We start from the raw sequence: 21,395 nt of genomic DNA on the forward strand, positions 1-21,395 counted from the left end.
TGAAAATCTTTTTTTTCTTGCTGGTTAGCACAGTGGTGCTCCGTTACCACTCCAGCCGCTTGGTAAACCTGAGTCCTGGGCTAGTTTTCTTCATCATTTGGTTGAAGAGCATGTGATCTGGATCCTCCTACTGAAATACTCTCCAGTTTCCCTCGTGCTGCTCTTCTCTGTTCTCCCATATTATTCACCGATCTTGCACTTCATTTGTGTTCAGACTGAAAAATTGAGGTCTGTCTGTCCCGCAGTGTTGCACAGTGACAGCCTGAGCCCGCTTGGGAGCCCGTGGCTGGGGCTTCCCGTGCTTGAGGCTTCCTGGGGTCTGAAATCTCACGCTAGGAAGCACTGCAGGGCTGCAGGTAGAGCTTCACCAACACACAGCTCTTTTTTTTCCTGTTTTTTTTTGCCCTGTCTTGAATCTGCTCTTCCCCACATTGATAGGAATCTGCTGTTTCATATCTGGGTCTGTATCCTTGGTGGATATTTGTAGGATATGGCAGATACATTATTAGCTCTTTGTCCTATGTGCAAAATAGCTTTTCCCTAAAATTCCTTTCCCAATCTCCTAGCCTCAGGAGATGGGATTCTTGGCTGAACTTGCTGCGTGGCCTACGGGGTATTGTCTTTTCTGCAGGCACGTCATACAGGCTTGTCTGAAGTTGACTAAAAGGTCTTTTGTGATCCCAGAAGGCTTGCAAACTCCAGAACATTTGACTTAGAGGCTCAAAAATAAGACGCGCAAGTGCAGTTTGTAAGGCAGCACCTCAGCCTGTGGTATGCGGTGTTTGGCAGGACGGTGGCCTAGGCCTGTAGGAAGTCTCGAGGCTCTGTTCTTGATACTGCATGTTTTCATGGAGTTCTGCAACACAGCTTTGGGTGCTCCTCTCTTTTGCAGTGCTGAAGCCAAGGGATTCTCGGTCTGTAAATTAAGACCATGAAGCAGGCCACCAGCTGGCTTCACTTAGGTTGTGTGCACTCTGATTTTATTTTTTTTTTTAGGCATTGCTAGATTCTGCTGATTGTAAGTGTTCCCTTATGTTTCATCAAATACCCAGAAAACAGCAACACCAGGCAAGCCAGACTCGACAGTCACCAGCTTAGTGTTTCACGCTCTGGTTCTGCTTTGCAAGTTGTTTCTTTTTGAGTTTTTTTTGTTGTGGCAAGTTGGGGGGTTTTTTGCATGTCCTTTCCCGCCTCCGTGTCCTTCTTGTGTTGTTCTCCAGAGACTTTGAGTACAGTAGGTGGAGTGCAGGCCTGTATTGTGTTGCTTTCCTGTGTAGTTGTTGCTCTTGGCCAGCTTTGTTGGCCTTATTTATAGAGGGGAAAATCAGAGACGGCTGAGTTCTAGCACATACAGCTGTTGTAATGGTAATTTCAGTGTGTGTCGACAGTCATGCAGGTCGGTTCTGCAGTCTGGAAGGTATTTGTGTTCGTGTAACTACTTGCATCTAGCACCAGTTGCTTCTAACTGAAGATGAGAAACTGCAGCAAAGGGATTTGTGTTCCTTGGGTGAAGCTGTGACACCACAAACTTCAACTAATGCTTGTTTTATTAGAAAACCTCTTGTCGGTTTCCCTGTGCACTGTTAACATTGGAAACCCCACTCTTGTCTCCCCAAGCTAGTGTGAAATGCTGATGGGTTACGTGAAGGCATGGACTCTTGCTACCTTCTTTGCATGAATGTGCGCCACCATTTCCCAGTGTGCAAGGGGCAGGCTGGTGGGAGATGGCAGCTGTTCTCTCTGCAGCACAAAAGTAATTTTTTTTATTCTTTTCCGTGTAGCCGAAGAGGTGGATCACCCCCCAACGGATGCCGGCATGGGGGTAGATGTTTTGGAATCGGGTGACACCACACCGCCTACAAAGAGGAAAAGCAAGTTCTCAAGCTTCGGCAAGATCTTCAAACCCTGGAAGTGGAGGAAAAAGAAAAGCAGTGACAAATTTAAGGAGACTTCAGAAGGTAGAGTAATTGGGGCTGGGGCTGGGGGTGGTGGTGGGGGAGTCCCTTCCTGCCATTAGCCATCTGGCTAGCAAGAAGGGATTGCTGTTACCAGCCTGAGTGCTGACAGGCATAAGAACCAAAATGTGACTTTGGTGATGGGCTGGCACCTGCAATCTCTCCAGAAACACCTTGCCATGGAGCAGTAGTTTCAGACAAATTAATTCCTCTCTTGCAAGGAACCTCCCCAAGCAGCTGTGGGGAGGGAGGGTTTGCTCCACGATCACCAGTGTAGTGTGAAGTGCAGGCCTGAACGTGCAGTCCCTCCTCCCTCTTAATCCATGCAAAAACACTGAAATTTGAAGCCCTTTTATTTCCTCCAGAGGATCCCTTTAAAAAAGTATCATCTTGAACTTCCAGTTTACCCTGTTTTCTGAGTGCTTTTTTTCAATTTAATATCAGTTTTAGAACGAAAGATTTCTATGCGAAAGCCAAGAGAGGAGCTGGTAAAAAGAGGGGTTCTGTTGGAAGACCCTGAGCAGGGTGAGTCTGCAAATGAACTTCTCCTCCTCTTGTCTGTGTTTTGTGTAGCTGATCTTCCTCTGACAAAACCTCACCCTTGCAGCCACTCTTTTGGGAGACAAATTTAAGGGCTCTTTGCTAATGCGGTTCCTGTCTGTCTTGTGCTTTTCCATATGCTCTCTCGTCTGACTCTTACACCTGCCAGGGAAGGCAGCTTGTACAGTTAGGAAGATGTTGCTAAGAAGGTGCGACGCCTGTCTTGGACATCTTCCTGTCTGCTGCCAGCGGGGAGGGTGTTCTGTGTGTCACTGCCTATCCTCTCCCTCTTGTATGTGTCCTGCTCCAGTCACCTTGTCTTGTCCTGCTCAGTTCCTCTGTCACACTTGCACTCACCATCTCCGCCTTGTTCTGGTCACACTCTGGACTGCACACCAACTGCTGCGGGAGTGGCGCTGGCCTGGGGGCTCAGGCTTGGAAAAAAAAACCCAAAACAACAAACAAAACAAAAAACAAAACCCAACAAAACGTTTGATGACTTTTGAGCTGCCTGGGTAGGGGCGTTTCCTCAAGGAGTTATAAATGAGATGCTTCATGGTATGGTGTCATAGTTAGTCACAGTTAAGCTTATTGAAGCTTGCCCTGCTGTCAAAGAAGTCTTATTCCCTTTTCTGTCATCCCTGATGTTCCTGAGTTGGGGCCACCCTGTCAAAATAACTTCTCAGCCAGATCAGTTCATCATCGAGTCACCTGGCTGCATGTCGGGTGATGTGGGTACAAGGGAGGGGGCAGGAATGGGTGGTGGGATAGCAGCCCACCTCTCTGGGTGGCAGCGTGGCCTTTGGCTTAGGGCAATGTATAATTACACCTCAAAAGACACGCTGTGGAGGCAGCCTTAACCTTATGCAAATTTCAGGGTTCTTCTAAGAAAGATGCAGAGTGGAAAAGCGGAGGTGAAAAAGTGGTTTTCAGACCTAACCATTGAAAGCAAAACTGCGAGGAAAAGTCTTAACACAGTTGTTTGCAGCTACACTGTAATGAAATCCATCTACAACTACCCGAGGGTGTAAATGCTGGGCTGCAGGAAGAGTTCACTGGGGTACAAAAGTGTATGAGGTCACAGGATGAAACTGTGGAAAAGAGATCAAAGGCTTTGGGTAACAAACTTCCAACGAGAGATGACACAGGAGAGATCGTCCAAACTGTAAGGGTGTAACAGAAGCGTGGCTGAGATGGAATTATTTTCTGCTTTGAGTCATCTGATCTGGCTTAAGAAATAGAAGATGGCTGTAATCTGGACAAAGTGCAAACCCAAGGTATGAGGGAGCAGTCAGTTGTTGTCAGGAGGGTTAGATTAGAAAGAACATTATCTTAATCCCTTCTATGAGTTTAAGACACTTGGGCAGTCATAAGACGGTGCTGGTAGGTTATTGTGTTCGCTTGCAGTTTTAAACCCTGCTCTTTACAAGGTCAGTTAATTTTCTTAGGCAGGTTCTTAGGGGGGAAAAAAATTCTGGAAACCCTTTGAGATGAATAAGTGAGGAAGTAGGAAAGAGGTGTAGTGGAGGCTTTCAAATCCAGTGCAGCCTGGAGAGGAGGCCCTGCTGCTCTCTGGGCTGGCAGTCAGCAGGTTGTGAGGAGAGAAGATGGCCTTGGACTGTCTTGACCTTGAAGGAGGTTGCTGGAACTGAAGTCAGGAGTGAGGTGGTGCGAGAAGCCCGTCAGGAGTGTTCTGTGTGTGCTGCAGCGCTCTGCCAGAGAGACCGTGCAAGGTTTAAATGGTGAGGAAAGACGGATCATACCGTTCTTATCCCTCTTGCTAAAAACTTCAGCTAGCCAGAGGCAATTACTGCTATAAAAAAAACTCTGGCTCATCTCTTGAGTTTCAGCCCTGGCTAGGGAGGAAACTCCCTCTTGTTGCTGTCTGAACTGCCTGCGTTTCAGGGAAGGGCAGCTAAGCAAGCGAGGCAGCGTAGTCTTCCATTGCCTCTCAGGAACCAAGGCTGTTTTTTGCAGAAAAGAAAGCCTGGGGAGCTTCTGGCTTCTTGGCATCTTCACTTTCAACTTCTGAATAACACCAGGTTAGGGAAGGGGAGGTAATACCTTGGCAGCGGAGAGAGGAGAGGTGAAGAGAACAGTAGAATAAATAATCAAAAATCAGAGAAACAGAGCATGCTGGGGTCTGACCCTGGGGGGCCCATGATGCCATGCATGGCAATTGCTTGAGAAAGGGTAGGCTGAAAACACTAAGGATTTTTAATCAAATTGGTGATGTATTTATTCAAGTTTTTTTGATGTGGAAAGCAGGCAAAATGGGCAACACCCCATTAGAGTGGATGCTAAGTCTGATTTTGGGAATAATATTACCAAGAGTTTGTCCTGTCAGGGCAATTACAGAGGCAGAAAGCAATTGTTTCCTCATTGTGACTAGAGCTTTAAGTGCTCTCAAAAGCATGGGGGATTTGGTTTTTCCAGAAGAGATTTTGATTCTAACGTTTGGGAAACCATGCTGGAATCTGTAAAGGCAGAAATAGTCAAGATGAACTACATCAGATTCTGGAGATGTATCATTACAGCTAATTAAAACAAATGTAAAAACGTGAGGAAATATGCCTTGCTGTTTTGGGTAGAACAATGATTTTTGTGCCAAATTCAGGGTAGAAAAAGAAGGAAAAGAGATGCTTCAACTAATTTTATGACTTTATCAAAATCTATTATTGCATGTCCAGTAGATTACTTACCTAGTGTTGGAATTTGTATTGCAGAGGAGAATTTGTGAGTGCTCTGTAATGGTGGGTAGATACAAAAGCATCTGGAGGGTTTTACCTGCAATTGCAGCTTCCTTGGGCTGTGGCACAGCATTGGGCAATACTAGTCTTAAATGCAGTAGCATTCTTTCTAAAGGAGATGGTAGATTTAAGAAGCTGCTGAAGAAGAAACACACTTGATGGGAGACAGTGCTGTACTGCTTTGCTTGTTGATAATAAAATCAAGGGCTCTCAGCTTCAGCTAGTTGGTGTTGCTGTGGTAGACTGAAGACCAGCTGTTTCAGAAACCAGAGAGAAGTTGGTGTGGATCGATGGCAGTTCAGTCAGCTCAGCCATATCTTCTCCCACTTCCTGAGTGTTTTCTGTTTGCTTCTCTCTCCTCCCGGCCCCTTGCAGATGGTGAAGAACCAGACAAGCTGAACCCACCTGCAATGAAGAATGGCCACACAGTCCCAATTGGTGGTCCTGGGGTTTGCAACCTGGCCAGCCAGGAGGAAGAGGCCCCAAAGTCATCCAGCCTTAGGAAGCCTGTTCCAGCTGAGGAACCAAAGAAAAGGCAGGGTAAGGAACCAGATGTGCACAAAAATCGGTTGCTTCAGATTCTCCCGGGACTGGTTTTGAATTCTCGTCTGATTCTTCCCACTCCAGTCTCTTAAACCGAGCTGTCTCACTTTGCAGGCTCCTCCAGCAGCCACTCTGGGCCTGAACTGGAACCACTTCAGGAGCCATATGTTCCCAGGCAGCCTTTGCTTCCTCCAAAAAGACCTCCCTCCACTTCCCAGGAGGGAAACGAAGCGCAGGCAAAGGATCCAACGCCTGCCAGCAGCACTGCAAAAACTGCACCCTCCACCACAGCCCCTGTTGCAGCAAAGACAGTGAATTCCACAGCTGCCCCTTCCCCAGCCCCCAGGACTCTGCCCCCTGCTCTTGCCAGTGCCAACACTACTGCTCCCACGAGTACAACCAGCACAGCTCCTGCCAAACAGCCTCCTGTCCCTCCTCCCAAACCCATCAACAGAAATAGCAACTCAGTAATAGGTAAGTGCCCCCATAAGCTGCTTTTTGTACCCTTAGATGTTCTGGAGCCCTTGCTCTGAGAGTCTCTTTGTAAGAGAGTATTTTTAGTCTGATGTAGTGAATGTTGTAGCATGGGTATCTGACCATCTTTCCTGAATACAGTCCAGTTTGGACTCAGAAGATCTGTCAGTGTTTAGCCAGGGCACACGTGTGCTGAGAACAACGTAATTACTGGAGTCTTCTGCTGTGAGCCATCCAATCTGTCAGACATGCGTGTTTCCAGCAGGTCCCTGCAGGAGGGAATCCCTGCCTGCTTTTGGCAGGAGTGGGGATGGTGCAAGGAGAGGGGAAGGCATTGCTCTGTCAACTGTCAGCCAGTGTCTTTGGATGTTGATGCTTCACTGAGGGCTGGGATTCAGCTGTGGACAGCCAGGATTGGGACTGGTGGGTGGTGTATGAGATTTTTGCTTTGTGAAACTATGGTCGGTGAGAATTGATAATTTCAGCTGGCCTTTGGGGGGTGGGAGGGGTGGAAATCCATGTCCCACCAGTGTCTTTTTTGGCTGCCACTGCTGGGCCATGTGGTTTCCCCTTAGTGCAAAGAGGCCAGGAGCTGGCAGGGTTATACCCTGGCACCTTCTAAAAGGTCTGTGGCTGGGGTAGTGTCTTATTAGTCTTGTCCTTAAGTCTTGTCCCACGGATAAATTAGCTGAACTGTAATTTGAGCTGAATCTTCCCACTTAATTAAATGTCTCTATCTCTTAGAAAAAAAGCAGATGATGTGGGGAGAGTTTCTTGAAGCTGAATGAGTCCCTGTTCTGTTTAGGAATTTTAGAGGTCTTAAAGATGCAACATTAGTGGAGTGAATGAGACAACTTCCACCTAGCTGATGGCCTGGTCACATTGGACCGGCCACCTGCTAATCTTTGGATTGGATTAGCAGAGGCTAGTACCGAACAGGACGGAGGTTCCTGGGAAGATCAATCGGACAGGTTTGCAGTGTTATCACAGAAACTGGAGGCATCACCCAGCTGTGGTTTGGGAGGCAGCAGTAGAAGCTTAGATTGTGTGCAAATTACCATCTGAAGGCACCTGGGCCACTGCTTTCAGTACAAACTGCATCTCTATTCTGCTTGGGGCTTCTCCTTGCTCTAGCAGGTTTTGCAAGCTACCTTGATATGGTGTTAAACACTCTGTCCACCAGACCAGCTTGATTAGTCTGACCATGCCTGAAATACTTTCTTGTTTCCTTTAAGCTGCTTGCACACATCACAGATGGTATTTGAAATGCCCCGGCGCTAATTGCAGGAGATACTTGTGGAACAAAAAATGTGGCTGGAGACAGCAGTTTGTCAACGTTCAGACCCAGCCGGTCTCTCTGCAACAACGCAGGGCTGGGCTCTGCCCCTGCGGGTCCGGGGGTGCGGAGGGGAGGAGAGGAGAGCAGCCGGCCCTTCTTCTGTCTCTTGGATAAGAATGCAGATGCAGAGAGAGGCTTTACAGCCCTGCTCGGCCATGTCATCCGCGGCCGTGGAGCTGTAGCTGCGGCACGTGCAGTCGTTGCTGTGTGAGCCTTGATCTGGTGCTGGGGATAAACAGCAGCAGTGGAATTGGCTCCGTGAGCTCTCCACAGGTCTTTGATGCATGTTCTGACTAGGGCCCGCGTGGGCTTTTGTGCTGCTATCCCAGCCTAAGGCGGGGAGGGCTGTTACGGTGCAGACTGCCCCTTTGTGCCCTCGGGAGGATGGTCCCTTATGTTCGTTCTCTGAGCAGTTCTGGTGTGTTTGCAGTAGCTGAAAATAAAGCTCAGGAAACACTTGCTTTTGGGGAGTGAGGAATTTAATCAGCATCAGCTTGAAAAAGCAGGGCAAACCGTGCTGACATGGGCCTGCTGACAGGTTTCAGGAGCTGTGGTCACCGTAGCCTCTGCTGGAGCACTGGGTCTGGCACGTCAGTGCGCTGGGTTTGTGGCACTGAAGGGAGTCAGGCTGGCTCGGGAGGATGCTCTGAGACGCACCTAGCCCTTTTCTGTCTCTTCCTTCTGCCAATCCTTGGTCCCTTCTAAAATCTGTTACTGCCCAAAGGTGACTGGTCCTGCCAAGCTTTGAGCCCTGCTGAGGAGATATTGGAATCCCTCTGGGCTGAGCTGATGGGAGCTGAGGGCACTCAGTGTTTTGCACAATCTGGCCTTTAATCTACAAGGGGAAAGTCTGAAAATGTTAAACATCTCAAAAATGCACCCACCTCTCTCCAGTTACTGCCATCTCGGTGAAACACTTGCAGCACCCTCTTGTGGTGTCTGGTCCTGCAGATTCCTCCCAGCCCCATACTGGGGCCACCGCTGTGTGACCATCACCCACTCCAGGTGAAATGTGCAATAAATCTGATCCCCTTCAAGCAGGTGAGCGAAACCTTTCTGTGCCCAAGAAGCTGTTGATACATAAATGTTAAAGGCTACAAACTCCTAAAGCAAGAGCAGTCTTCACTGGTGCAACTGCTCCCCTAGGAACCAAGGGGTTGTGTGAGGAACCTGAGATTGTCTGCTGCAGGCATGTCCAAATGGACACGATCTCCATTTCTCCCTCTCTCCTCCATCACACAACAGATAAACTCTGTGTAGACTCAAGGCTCTAAGGTTTTTGTAGAGGTTTTGATAGTTATTTTGTAGTTGCAGAGAATTTTATATGGGGCTTCAGGAGGAGAGTGCAAAGGAAGCAGAGCAGAACCTCCTCCTGAAAGAGGCAGGAGCTGCTGGCAGCAAGGGGGTTCCTGGGCTGAGTCTGGCAGATGAATGGAAATGAGGAGAGCACATTGCTGCTTGCAGTTCTGCTGACTTTTGCCTTTGAGACTTTCCAGAAAGTCTTTTTTAATGTGCAAGGGAACTGTTAACACAACTGGAGTCTGGGGTGTCCTGGATGTCTCAGATTCCTTTCCAAACTGATGCTGTAAATATAGCCATAAAGTGCCCTACATACCTGCATTCCTTGGCTGAGGCAGCCTGCTGAGCTGGGTGAGCTCCATCTGCTGACACTTGAGGGCTGGTGCTGTTTCTCTCTCCCAAGCAGCAGGATGCACAGACCTCTCCCAGCCTGCTTGTTTCTGGCTGCTCTCCCAAGTCTTACCTTTGCTGCAGGAAGGACAGACTAGAGGCTCACAAGCTGGTTATTTCTGGCACTGTGTCCTAGCAGAAAAGCAGCAGAGACTGCTCGGTCCAAGGCTCTGAGTGCTTTGCCGTGCTCATTCCACACTGGTGAAGGATATCTGGAAAATGTCCTGTTAAACCACAAAAGCCACTATATTTTTATTTTCAGCTGAACTTTCTCAAGCAATGAACAGTGGTACAGGCTTGTCCAAGCCTTCCCCTCCTCTCCCACCGAAGAGAGGCCTCCTGCCTAACAACATGTCAGAGGCAGCTCTCCCTTCCAAGCCCCTGAACGACAGGACGGCGACAGCGAACCGCCCCGCACTGCTGCCGACGCACATGGCCTCTGCTTACCCACCGCCCTCACCTTCACCACCGCTGCCCACACACGTCCCCCCCGAGCCTCCGCGCATGCCCTTGCCTGCCTCCACCCCCATCTTGGACCCTCCGCGTTCCCTGGATCTACCCAAAGAGACTCTTCCTCCTCCTCCTCCTCCTCCTCCTCCTCCTGAAGACTTCAGGGCCTTGGAAGTGTCGAAGAGGGCGGCAGAGCAAGGGTTTGGTGAACCTCACGTGCTGCCTCGCCTACCCCAAATCCCCCTGCACATCCGTATCCAGCAGGCTCTGGCTAGTCCTCTGCCTGTCACCCCGCCTGCCGAGGGCTCGCACAGGGCTCACTCGCTGCTCTTCGAGAACGATGGCTTTGGGGAAGACAGTGGCACCCTGGGCAGGACAAGGTCCCTGCCTGTCACCATTGAGATGCTGAAAGTGTGAGTACCTCCTGGACACGCATGGAGTAAACAGCTAGTAGTGCTGGGGGTCACGCTGGGCACCGACACGTTGGTGTCGTGCTCCCTGCTTCTGCAAGGCTGTGATGATGAGGAGGGGCTGTGAGCAGGGCTGGTTTCTTGGCTGGTTTTTGCAACAGCCTAGAAACCATGTTGCCTGTTGGCTGAATCTGGGTTTCAGCCTCTTAGGGGGCCAGTGCATCTTCCCTGTGAAATTAGCCCTGGTTCTGGGATTTTATTGCTTACAAAGGAAAATGGGTTCCAGACTACAAACACAGGCCGATGCCAGGAATCCAGGCCTGCCTTTAATTGCACTGAGACAAAACAAGGTCCTGGATTTCATCCATTTATGGCCTTCCCTAGCCTTTCATTTTGCAAAGCATAAGTGGGAAAAGGACTGTCTTGTATTATAGTTGAACCTGCAAGTCCCAAAGTAGGAGGTGGGAGGGCTGTTTTGGTTCTGCAAAGAACCTGCCTCTGGCATTTCCTCTGCCAGAGCTCCCTGTGCTTTGGAGAAAGGCGATGGTGAAGGATTGTGGGGCTGCTCTAGCATCTCTGGTTCTTGAGCTACCCACAGACCTGAGGAGGTGGTGGTGATCTCAGGGGTGTTCCCCAGCCCCTGTAGCATGTGTTAAGAGATGTAATAGTGTGCTTCTCGTTAGTCCAGACGATGAGGAAGAGGAAGATGACCAGGAAGAGGAGCAGAATTTGGGCCCTCGTGTGTATATTGGAGATGTGCCATCTGTCACAGTCATCCCAAAACTGGTACCCCAGGTCCTGCCAGAGGAGCAGGAAGGAGATGAAGGGATGAGCGACTCTGACTCGGAGGGGCCCATCCTGTACAAAGATGATGACGATGAGGAAGAAGATGAAAGCCATAACAGTAAGGCTTTGACATTGCAGCTGGCTTTTTTTTCCTCTGCTGAACTTGTGCCTGGCTGTATTGAGATCTGGATCAAAGAGCTAGTTCACACAGTGCTTCAAAGCAGCTGGTTCTTGGTTTCATGATGTACCACATGGCCTCTTCCTTGCTTTTTCAAAGGCTCTACAGCCAAACTGGTATGCTCATCCGTTGAGATGCCCCCCCGCCACCTCCAGTTGCAGATGGCTCTTGCAACAGCTTGTGCTGTCCCACCCCTTCAGGTGGGATGGCATTAGGTGAGCGTGTGGACATCGCGCAGGAATGCTGGCAGCTGCTGTAGGGACTAGCTCTGGAGCTGTAGTGAAGAGCTTGGAAAGCAAACCTCAGGGGAGAGCACAACTGCCAGGGGCACGTGGCTGATACCGCTGTGCTCAGGCACTGCAGTCTTCAGTCGCATCCCGTTGCTCTCCTCCCCACAGGCACGCTGGCTAACAAAGTGAAGAGGAAAGACACGCTCGCTATAAAGCTGGGGAACGCGACCGCGCCACAGGAGGAGAAGATTGTCTTTCCTCGGAAGAGCAAGGAGGAGTGGAATGAAATTCGGCATCAGATTGGGACGACGCTGATCAGGTACGAAGAGTGGAGGGGAGGGTGTTAAGTTTGAGCCGTTGGCACAGCGTGTGAGGGGTGGGAGTGGACAAAGCTGCTGCCTTGTCTAAGCAACCTGTGCTGGAATACGATGGGTGGTTGGGCGCTGCTGCTGCCAGGTGAAGTGTTGCTTTTCCTATTTGGTTATAGAAGTTGGAAGTTCCTCCTGGAGTTGAGCAATATCCCCTGACAGGCCCCTGCTTCCAGGGGTTAAATGGGCTGGGAGGAGAAAATCTCAAGGACTACAGAAACATTACTGTTGTAAAATACAGATGGTATTGGATAGATTGGAAAGATGTGGATAGATGCAGGCTGGGTGGTGGATTAAATTGGGCTGTTGACACTCCAGGGTCTGCCATCTCCTTGAGCTCCCTGCAAAGTTCCCTCTGAGCTTTTGAGAGGCTGCTGCACTTTCCGAACCTGGGCTGTAACACTTTCCAAACCTGTGCCTGGGGTGAACAGCTGTTTGAGCGGAGGACAGTGCAAAACAGGGCAGCAGTGATCTCCACTGGTGAATAAGGGGCATCGAGGAGGCTTTCCAGTGCACTGAAAGCAAGCAGTTGTATTCTTCATCCCCTACTGATGAATGACTGGATAAAACATTACACACTTGTCTCACTTTTCTTTAGGCGACTGAGTCAGAGACCGACAGCAGAAGAACTGGAGCAGAGGAACATACTTCAGCGTGAGTAATGCTTCTCTAGTGGTCCTAAGTAATAAGTTTGCCTTGAACATCTTAGTCCAAGTGGACTGAGAATGTGCTTGAAATGTAGTGGTGGAGGACTGTGCTTTGGTAAAGCTGGAGTAAAGCAGTTTTGCTGTCTTTTCCCAGTACTTTTGTCACCATCAGAAACTGGCTCTGGATAAAACCAGACTTTAGCAGCAGTACTAAGCAATATCATATTATAGAAAGGGTACCTGTCCCCTGCCTGACACCTCAGGGAAAAATATGTGAACTGGTTAAGGCTCTGATGTTACACAGCAAGGACAGTTAAAGGTGTTTCTGTTTGGGCTGGACTTTTATTTGTGGTCCAGACATTACAGCATTGTACTGCATGATCCAAAAAACAGCAGTTCATTGCTCAGTCAGTGGTGTTTCTCTTGGCCATACCTTGCTCTGCAAAAGTTTTAAATAAACATCTTGAGGAAGGGGAAATGTCAGTTCAGGAAGTTTCCATTTAAAATATTTATCTGTGCTGTTATTCTCTTTAAACTATTAGTACAATAGCTTTGGGGAGAAGCGATCTGCAAAGTGCCCTGGATGTATTTTGACAATATGGCCATTAATCTTTAACAGACACAGGGCTGGAGAGAATGACTCAATCGTGTTGTGTAAAGGCCCATATTGCCACTGTCAGGGGGTGCTTGGCGAGTTAAGGGTATTGAGTCGGACTGTGCTCTCTGCCTGTACCACAATGAGCTTTCAGATATGTAGATAATCTGAGAATAGCTCGATACTCTCCTTTGTTTGAGTCCAGAAAGCACTTTTCAAAGGCTGTGATGCTTACAGGAATTTTTTTTTTTTCTCCTGGCAGCAAAAAATGAAGCTGACCGTCAAGCTGAGAAGCGAGAGATCAAACGCAGGCTCACCAGAAAGGTACTGCTGGCCTCCGTGCTGTGATGGCCATCTGGCAGAGCTGTCGGGGATGGTGGTGGCTATGAGCACATCGTAGATACCTTGCTGTGGGTGAAGTCACGGGGCTATTGTGTAAGTGTCCCCAGTGCCCTCTGACTGCAGCGACTTTGGAACGTGGACTGTCACCAACGGTGAGCCGTTGGCACTGCGGCCCTTTGTCGGGGATAGATCTGAGCTGGCATCAAGCGTAACAAGCTAGATGAGAACTAAATTTGGCACCTGGCACTTGAAAGATTTGCTGGCACTGGCCTGGCTGTTTTAAAAGTCCTTCAGTGGCCACGACTTTCACACCAGGCTCCCCAAAATCCATTTCTAAAGTAACAGCAGTGTGGGAGAAGCTGAGCAGAGCAACAGCTGCTTTTACCTATTACATCCAAGTTACTTGTGGCTGGGAGAAACTTCCCAAGGGCCTGTGGGTATGAAATGTGATTGTTGCCATTGCTGAAGCGGGGAATGGGCTTGCTGGGGTCAGGGGTGTCACACAGGGCTCACCCAGGTGCCTCAGTGTCTGTCTTCTCCTTGGTGGCGTGGCCTTGGTTCTGCCCTAGACCGCCCTTGTGATCCAAAGCATCTGTAAGAGGGTTTGTCTAGTCCCTTGCAGGCTGCGAGCAGGACCTCGTAGTATCTGTGGTTCGGGCCCAGTGAGGGGACTGGGTTTAGTTTTGTTCAGTTCTGAACTGCTTTGTGGACAAGACACAAACTTAAGTTTCTTTGCTCTTGCTGCTGTTCAGCTTAGCCAAAGGCCTACAGTGGCAGAGCTGCAGGCCAGGAAGATCCTGAGGTTTAACGAATATGTGGAGGTAACAGATGCTCAAGACTATGACCGGCGAGCAGATAAGCCGTGGACAAAGCTAACGCCAGCTGACAAGGTAACAGGGAATGTGCTGTCCCCAGGTGTGGGCAGGGGAGCGAGATCAGGGGGTCCCATGCGAAAGAGCACAAGCGGAGGAGATTTGCTCCGTTCCTTTTGCTTCACCTCTGCATCTTTCCCTCTGCAACCCACCAAGCACCACCAGCGTCCCTTCACCCCTGTGTGCTGTACCCAGCCCTGCTTCTTGCCTGCTCCATGGTGACGTGGCCAAGAGGGCAAATGGCATCCTGGCTTGTGTCAGCACTGGCGTGGCCAGCAGGGACAGGGAAGGGATCTGAGCCCTGGGCTCGGCACTGGGGAGGCCGCCCCTCGATGAGTGGGTTCAGTTTTGGGCCCCTCACCCCAAAAAGGCCATTGAATGACTCGAGCGTGTCCAGAGAAGGGCAACGGAGCTGGGGCAGGGTCTGGAGCACAGGTCTGCTGGGGAGCGGCTGGGGGAACTGGGGGGGTTCAGTCTGGAGAAGAGGAGGCTGAGGGGAGACCTCCTGGCCCTCTGCAACTCCCTGCCAGGAGGGGGCAGAGAGGGGGGATGAGTCTCTGGAGCCAAGGCCCCAGCGCCAGGCCCTGAGGGAATGGCCTCAAGCTGCCCAGGGCAGGGTCAGGCTGGCTCTGAGGAAGGATTTCTGTGCAGAAGGGGCTGTTGGGCGTTGGAATGGGCTGCCCAGGGCAGGGGGGGAGTCCCCAGGATCCCTGGAGGGGTTGAAGAGTCGGGCTGAGCCAGCGCTGAGGGATCTGGGGGAGTTGGGAACGGTCGGGGTGAGGTTCCTGGTTGGACTGAAGGATCTACAAGGGCTTTTCCAACCAAAATCATTCTGTGACCTGGAGCCCAAGTGGGCACAGTCTGCATGCCAGCGTGGGCTCTGCCTCTGCTTTCCCAGGAGGGAAGAGGATGAGGCGCAGGGCGTTGGTCAGAGGAGCGCTGTCCTGTGCAGGCTGAGGCAGGCCTCAGCGAGAAGCTGGCAGGAAAGTGCCTGTTCTTGTGGGGACTGCCCAGCCCTCGGGGTGGGGGGGGGAGGAGAACGAGGGGCAGATTAAATTCAGCTTAGTGTGAATGGACTGCGAAAGCTGGATGGTTGCTGCTGTCTGAGCTCCTTCCTTTACCAAAGGAGCTGTGGGACTCAGCCCTGCATATCAAAACCTCTCTAAACTCTTCACCACCAAAAGGTGATACAGATCAGACCTGAGCTGATGTTGGAGGTACAGCACCCTCTTGCCATGTCTGAGCTCACTTGAGATGGGAGGGAAATGTATGTATGCCTTAGCAGGAGATAAAGATCTCTCCCTCTTCCTGCAGGCTGCCATCCGGAAGGAGCTGAATGAGTTTAAGAGCTGTGAAATGGAAGTCCATGAGGACAGCAAGCAGTTCACAAGGTGAGCAAGATCATGTCACTCAGTTTCTGTCTTGTTGGGAGAGTTGTGCTGCAGGGAGGGGTAGTTCTGAGAGGTAAAGCATTAAAACCTTAGAAAAAATGACCAGCAGTTGGAGATGTAAAGCCCCTTTCTGCCTTGGTGGTGTTGGATGACTGGAGGAGTAGCAAACATGAAGTGGGTTGTTCTTCCTTAAACTGGGGTGTTGAGCCTGGAAACTCAAAGTGACCCGTGGCTGGTTTGAGGTGTATCTGAAACCAGTGTGACTGTGCAGCTGGAGTATGGTTTTCTGGGGCTAGAGATGCATGCAGCAGAGGCCACAGCCACAAAACACCTTGGTAGTTGGCTCTGATATTATCTACAAAGTGACCTGTGGGCAGTGGCCCTGGTGATTTTCCCGCCACCCCCAACAGTTGCTCTGTGTGGCTGTTTGCAGAGCACAAGTGCTTTCTGAGGCAGAGGTGAAATCGTTTGTGAACAGCTTCACTGAGGGCTGGGAGTTTAGAGGTGGTTCAGTTTACTGGTTTTGGTCACGTGTAGTGTCTCAGTAACCATTTAACCTGAGTTCCAAGGCCAAGACTCAGATTTTTCACTTGGCTTTTAGGTACCATCGACCATAATCTTCCAAGAAGGGAGCAAGAGACCCGAGAAGACTGGAAGTTCTCTGCGTCCCTCTCCTAGGCAATACAGCGAGGGTAGAACCTCAGCTCTTCCAAGATTTGCCTTCAAAACATATCCAGAAAAGGGCTTTCGGCCAGGGAAGGGGAATCCTGTCTGAATGTAGCATTTCACTGGAACAAACACGTCTCGAGTGCCATCAGGCTGGAACTGAACACTATACCTCGCGCGGCTCAGCAATACGCCCCTGCTCCGGCGCCAGCATCCCTGCCAGGAGAGCATCCACATGTGAATCAACGGTTCATTCCCCTTTCTCAGCCTGGACAGGCCCAGTTTTCAGCTGTACATACTCCTTTTGGGATGCAACTCCCTCATTTCTTCCTCCTTCTCTAGAGGAGGGGAGGAAAAAAAAAAAAAGGCAGCTCTAGTGTTGGAAAGCTGAGGAATGGAGAGTGGGTGTGCTAGGAAGCACGTGTGTATATTAGCTGTGTACAGAGGACCCTGTGCAGATGCTGACCTGGCAGACAACTGACATGTGACTTGTAATTTTTTGGTTTTGCTTGTGTCTCTGTCATGTCTTCAATGTACTGAATCACTACTGACCAATGGTTTGTTGTCCTGGAAGGGAATTGTATAGATATTATTAACATATGCTGCATCTTTTTGTAAAAAAAAAAAAAAAGACAAACAAAAGACAACTTAAATGTGTAAAACATTCCCTCCCCACTCTCTCACACTTGCTGAGATGTTAACAGATCTTGTCTTGAGATACTTAGGCTTGTTTAACAAATTACAGAACCGGGAAATGACTGTTGCCTTTTTAAAACTTTTTAATTTGGGGAAGCTGTGAGAGTAGTCAATTTTTATTGTGGCTTCCTCCCAGATGTTTTTTACTCTCCCAAATCAGGGTGAAACTTGCCTTGTCTCATTTTTACAGCTAAACCTACTGGAAACTTGATAATTTCACTGTGTGGGTGGAAGGGGGAGGGGAAGAAGAGGTTTGAAAAGTGACCTTAAAAAGATAGTCTTTCTCTTTGGAGAATGAACATGAGTTCTTCCTAAATGTGGGGGTTTTTTTACAAAAATCTGGTATCTGCCACTGCTGTACCATGCACAAAACCTAACCCATGTGTGAGATGCCACTTAACGTGAAGAAAGGAGTATCACAGGATGAGGAGGGTGTGGGAAGGGAGAGGAGGACTTGCCTTGTTCCCAAACCTGTCTCCTTTGTGCTCGGGGTGGGGCCTCGCTGTGCCAACACCCGGGCTGCCGCTGCCTCAGGGCCGTGGCCAGACCCAGCCCTGCCTGTGGGAGATGGCGGGGGGGCTCTTTCCCTCACAGCTTCCCCCTGTACATTAATGCCTGTAGTCTAAATCATTGCATTGTATATCAGTCTCCTCATCAACAGATTTTAATTATTGAATAAAAGTATTTTAGGATTTTTTTAAAAAACAGTCTGCTTTCGTGATGGTGTTTTAAATGCCTCAGCAGAAGAACCGAAGAGGATGGTGGTGCGTGGCTCCAGCTCTGCACCGGCACCTCACAGGCGGCGCAGCCGGGCCCTCAGGGGCGGCGCCGCCATGGCGGCCCCTCCCCGCGCCTTCCCGCCTTTCCCACCGCGCATGCGCCAGCTGCCACCGCTTCTCCCGCGCCCGCCCTCTGCGCACGGCGCGGCTCGACCCGCCCCTTGCGCGTGCGCGCTCTAGCCCCGCCCCCGCCCGCTCTATAAATGCGGCCACGCGGCAGCGCCCGCTCTCTTTCTCTGCGCGGAGCGGCGGCGGGCGCAGGTAGGCCCGGGCCCGGCGGCGGCCTCCCCCCTTCTTCCTTCCCGTTTCCTTCCCCTCCGCGCTGTGCCGTGGGCTCCCTGCGAAGGGCCACGCTGCTCGTAGCCCTTGTCCCCGTGGTAATAAGAAGCCGCGAGCGGCCTTCGCTGGGTTCGCGGTGCTGCTGAGGGGACACTCTGGGGCCGCGCTGCCCTGGGCTGACCCTCACCGTCTTTTCCTCTTTTCCTCAGGCGGTGCTGACGCCTGACCCGGCCTGGCCCCATCCAGCTCCCTCCTGCCGTGAGTATCTCTCGTGGGGTCACGTCTGTGAGCCGCGTGTAGGGGGAACGTGGGTTTGGGGGTGAAGGTGGCTACAGCGCTTTTAATCGTTCATCCAACGTGGATATCCGGAGAAGTTGCTCTCTCTCGGCTCTGTCCGTGTGGCGCATGGGAGCGTAGGCCCTCGGGCCCGTGACGTATGGTCCCTTTCCACGACGTTGGAGATCAAGCCGGGCCTAGAGTCTGCAGCCTGCATATTCCTACTGCTTCTCTGAGCCCTCGGGCGGTGACAGAGGAGATAAACCATGCAGGAAACAGCTCTGCCACGCAGAATGGCGGTGGGGGTGGGGAAGGACATGTGCCAGTCTGCATGGCTGGGGGGCAGAAAGGGAAAAAGAAACTTCATAGCAATTAACTTAAAATACATTTTCTTTGCTTTTTCCAGTTCTAAACTTGAAAAGCTTTGGAGTGGAGCAGTGATTTGGAAGGTGAGTGATATTGCACTAATGTAATGTTGGCTGTGCGTAGTTACGTGGTTCTCCTAATAGTTTATACTTCAGATAAGCTTGAGGTAGTTTTAAGTGGCTTATGGAAACTGAGTTGGATCAGCTTAAAGTCATTTAATACCAATGCAGATTTGTGTGAGACTGAACTGTAGAACATTTGTCTCACAGATTGCTTCTCTAAGCAGAAAATTCCTCCGGCTGCTGAACACGGTAAGAACGGCTACAAGGTCGCAGAGACCTCCGGTTTGTGAAAAACATTCCGGTAAGTCATGTGGCAGTTGGGTGAAACGTGCGGGCGGAGACGTGCAGGTGCATGGTGTTGTCATGGAAACTGCAGCCCTAGAATGGGAAGAAAAAAGGGCAGCTGAGACAAGCCACGGTGAGATCACTCACTGCTGAAGCACAGTGAGACTTGAACCCCTCCCACAGGACGCTGTAGATCCATGGTGGTGACTATTTTTGCAATTCTATCCTGAATGCTTGCTTGATTTCTGCCTTTTTATTCTATCGCTACTATTTTTTTATTTTTGATAATAAAAGTTGGTTTGGGTTTATGGCATTTGGTCTCATTTGTGTCTTAATCTCGCTCTACGGATCATATCGAAAGCCTCCCCTGACACTGGACTGGGGGCAGATGGATGGGGAAAAGGGGTCGATTCCTGACTCCCCTAAGGGAGCTGGGAAAAAAATCACTGGTGAAGTGGAGGGGAACAGTATTTGTTGGGAGTAGCTTGAGGCCTTATTTGTGCAGTAATGGAATTGCACAAAAGAGCAGAAACAAGCTTGGTGGAAAGTCATGAAGGCCTCGGCTTAGACCCCTGTAATCCCCCATTCTTTCACGTTAATCAGCCCCAGAGCAGACTTTAGCCCACTAAGGCAGGTGGTGGAGCACTGGGATAATACTGGGGGAAGGCACGTGGCACGCTGTTTTAGGACTGGGAACACGTGGCTGGACTTCATCGGCACATAGCTACGGGGTTGTGTGCTGCTTGCTAAGCAGTAAGGTTTCTTAATTCTACTGGTTTTCTAAATTGTTGCAAATATTGGTGAGTGATTGTGATGAGATGCTCACAACAGAGAAGAATTCACGTGTCTAGTGGGGAGAGGGTGAGCACATCGAGATTACCGGCCCAAATAATTGATAGCTAAAGTTCAGTTTGTGCAGTGGAAATGTAGCCACAGAGGTCAGAACTGGCAGGAAACAAGATAATCTGCATTCGGTGGCCTTTGATAGCTTGTGCTTCACGTTGGGGACTGGCCTGTACCGGAAGAAAAATACCCGGTTGCAGGGTGGGTTGTGTAACTGCTGAATTTTGCGGTGGGCTGCAGTGGGGCCTGGGGCTGAGCTACCCAGGAGGAAATGGGGGTAGAGCCGTGGGGAATTGTCCAGCGCACACCTGAAAAGTGCTGCAGAGTCAGGGGCAGGCCTGTGAGTGGCCTGGGGTGTAAGGAGTAAGGGAAAGGAGCCACAGAGTCTCTGTATGGACTTGGCCTTGGCATCTGCTGCTCTGTGGAGCCACAGCCCCGGGCAGCTGCTGGGGAAGATGTGAGTCAACCCCATGTGTGGTGACAGTCGGGGGGGGGCTGGTAATGGAGGGGTGGGTCATGGGAGAGCAGTCAGCTGTGCATCTTGTGTTACCTGGAATAATAAAGTATCAGTTGGTTCTAAAACTGTAGCTGCAGTGGAGAACTAAATAAACTTTTTTTTTGCTTGGTGTGCATTTCCTTGTGAGCCATCACTTGGTTATTCTGGGGACTGTGAAGGAAATCCCAGACACTCCTGTTGGTGCCTCCCGTGTGGAGACAAGTGGGATTCCTGTGTGTGCTCTTCATCTGTCCTCTGCAGGGTGTGATGGTGAAAGGCGTGGAAACTCACTTCAAACCCCTGTTACTACCTGTTGGGGCTGGATTAGGAGCAGATGATAACCCTTTTGTGTGGTTTTGGATCATCTTGTGGCAGAGTAACCTCTAGATCAGCCATTAAGGCTTAAACCCAGAAGGGTTAATGCAGTCTGGACCACACCTGTGCTGCTGTGGGGGAGTGGTAAGATCACTCTTGCACCCTTTGCAAAGGGGAATGTTATGCTTAAAGGGTTAAAATGCCAGCAGATTGATTAGTTGCCTCTTTCCACCCCCCAGCAGTTGGCTGGATATTCTGCCCTTGGCCCTGCTTGAATTCCAGGGGGAAAGGGTCAGGAAACTGGAGTTTGGAATAAGGGGTTGTGCCCCTCCTGGAAGGGTTTTCTGGTCACCTGGGCAGATCAGGAGTAGGATCTGCTTACACAAGAGTGCGTGAGGCTGGCCTATTTGTACATAATTAGGAACTTGATTTCTGTAAAAAAAAACGGCTATTAAATGCCAAATGGATTACGTAGCCCTTTGGTCTTAATGAGAACTAATGAGTGGAATAAGAAAGATTCATCCTGTCAGGTAAGCAGCAGGACACAGGCATGGGCTGTTGGTTTGCTCCCTTGCCTTTGCCAGGAGAAACTCAGTCTGGTTCCCACTTGAATAATAAAAGTGGCATTTCCACTTCTAAAACAGTAGAATGATGGGAAAAGTGGAGGAGTCTATAAAAAAGATGAGGATGGAAAACTTTGGTGGGGACGCACCCGGTGTTCCCTAAACAATCAGCAAACCCCCAGGGGAAGCCAAATAGGTAAAGCTTTTGGC

The 21,395-nt window shown here is 50.2% G+C and overlaps 1 protein-coding gene, 1 long non-coding RNA gene and 1 other non-coding gene across 9 annotated transcripts in view; all 3 read left to right on the plus strand.

The window, feature by feature from the left end:
• The window catches only part of PHACTR4 (phosphatase and actin regulator 4), a 68,610-nt gene extending 50,982 nt beyond the window's left edge, over positions 1 to 17,628 (plus strand). For 4 of the 6 annotated variants that reach the window (XM_074926119.1, XM_074926121.1, XM_074926122.1 and 1 more), the window contains 12 exons: positions 1,782 to 1,958; positions 2,400 to 2,480; positions 5,621 to 5,785; positions 5,903 to 6,262; positions 9,553 to 10,153; positions 10,834 to 11,054; positions 11,513 to 11,663; positions 12,311 to 12,366; positions 13,217 to 13,278; positions 14,049 to 14,186; positions 15,483 to 15,559; positions 16,161 to 17,628. In XM_074926119.1, coding sequence (XP_074782220.1) covers positions 1,782 to 1,958; positions 2,400 to 2,480; positions 5,621 to 5,785; positions 5,903 to 6,262; positions 9,553 to 10,153; positions 10,834 to 11,054; positions 11,513 to 11,663; positions 12,311 to 12,366; positions 13,217 to 13,278; positions 14,049 to 14,186; positions 15,483 to 15,559; positions 16,161 to 16,176 — 2,105 coding nt within the window. In that variant the 3' untranslated portion in view covers positions 16,177 to 17,628. Of the gene's footprint in view, positions 1 to 1,781; positions 1,959 to 2,399; positions 2,481 to 3,521; positions 3,773 to 5,620; positions 5,786 to 5,902; positions 6,263 to 9,552; positions 10,154 to 10,833; positions 11,055 to 11,512; positions 11,664 to 12,310; positions 12,367 to 13,216; positions 13,279 to 14,048; positions 14,187 to 15,482; positions 15,560 to 16,160 lie in introns of those variants that run through there. The other 2 variants (XM_074926120.1, XM_074926123.1) reach the window with 2 other exon arrangements.
• Positions 17,629 to 17,895: 267 nt separating this feature from the next.
• LOC141969970 (uncharacterized) lies at positions 17,896 to 19,281 on the plus strand. Of its 2 annotated transcripts, none has more exons than XR_012635124.1 (4): positions 17,896 to 17,961; positions 18,189 to 18,237; positions 18,662 to 18,704; positions 18,891 to 19,281. It is a non-coding gene; the product is annotated as an uncharacterized LOC141969970 (long non-coding RNA). The 2 variants fall into 2 exon arrangements; XR_012635123.1 differs by having other exon boundaries at positions 18,908 to 19,281.
• On the plus strand, positions 18,332 to 18,536 carry LOC141970070 (small nucleolar RNA SNORA73 family). The gene has a single exon (XR_012635150.1). It is a non-coding gene; the product is annotated as a small nucleolar RNA SNORA73 family (small nucleolar RNA).
• Positions 19,282 to 21,395: the final 2,114 nt, after the last annotated feature.

Source organism: Athene noctua, chromosome 24 (assembly GCF_965140245.1).
Source record: "Athene noctua chromosome 24, bAthNoc1.hap1.1, whole genome shotgun sequence".
NCBI lineage: Eukaryota > Metazoa > Chordata > Aves > Strigiformes > Strigidae > Athene > Athene noctua.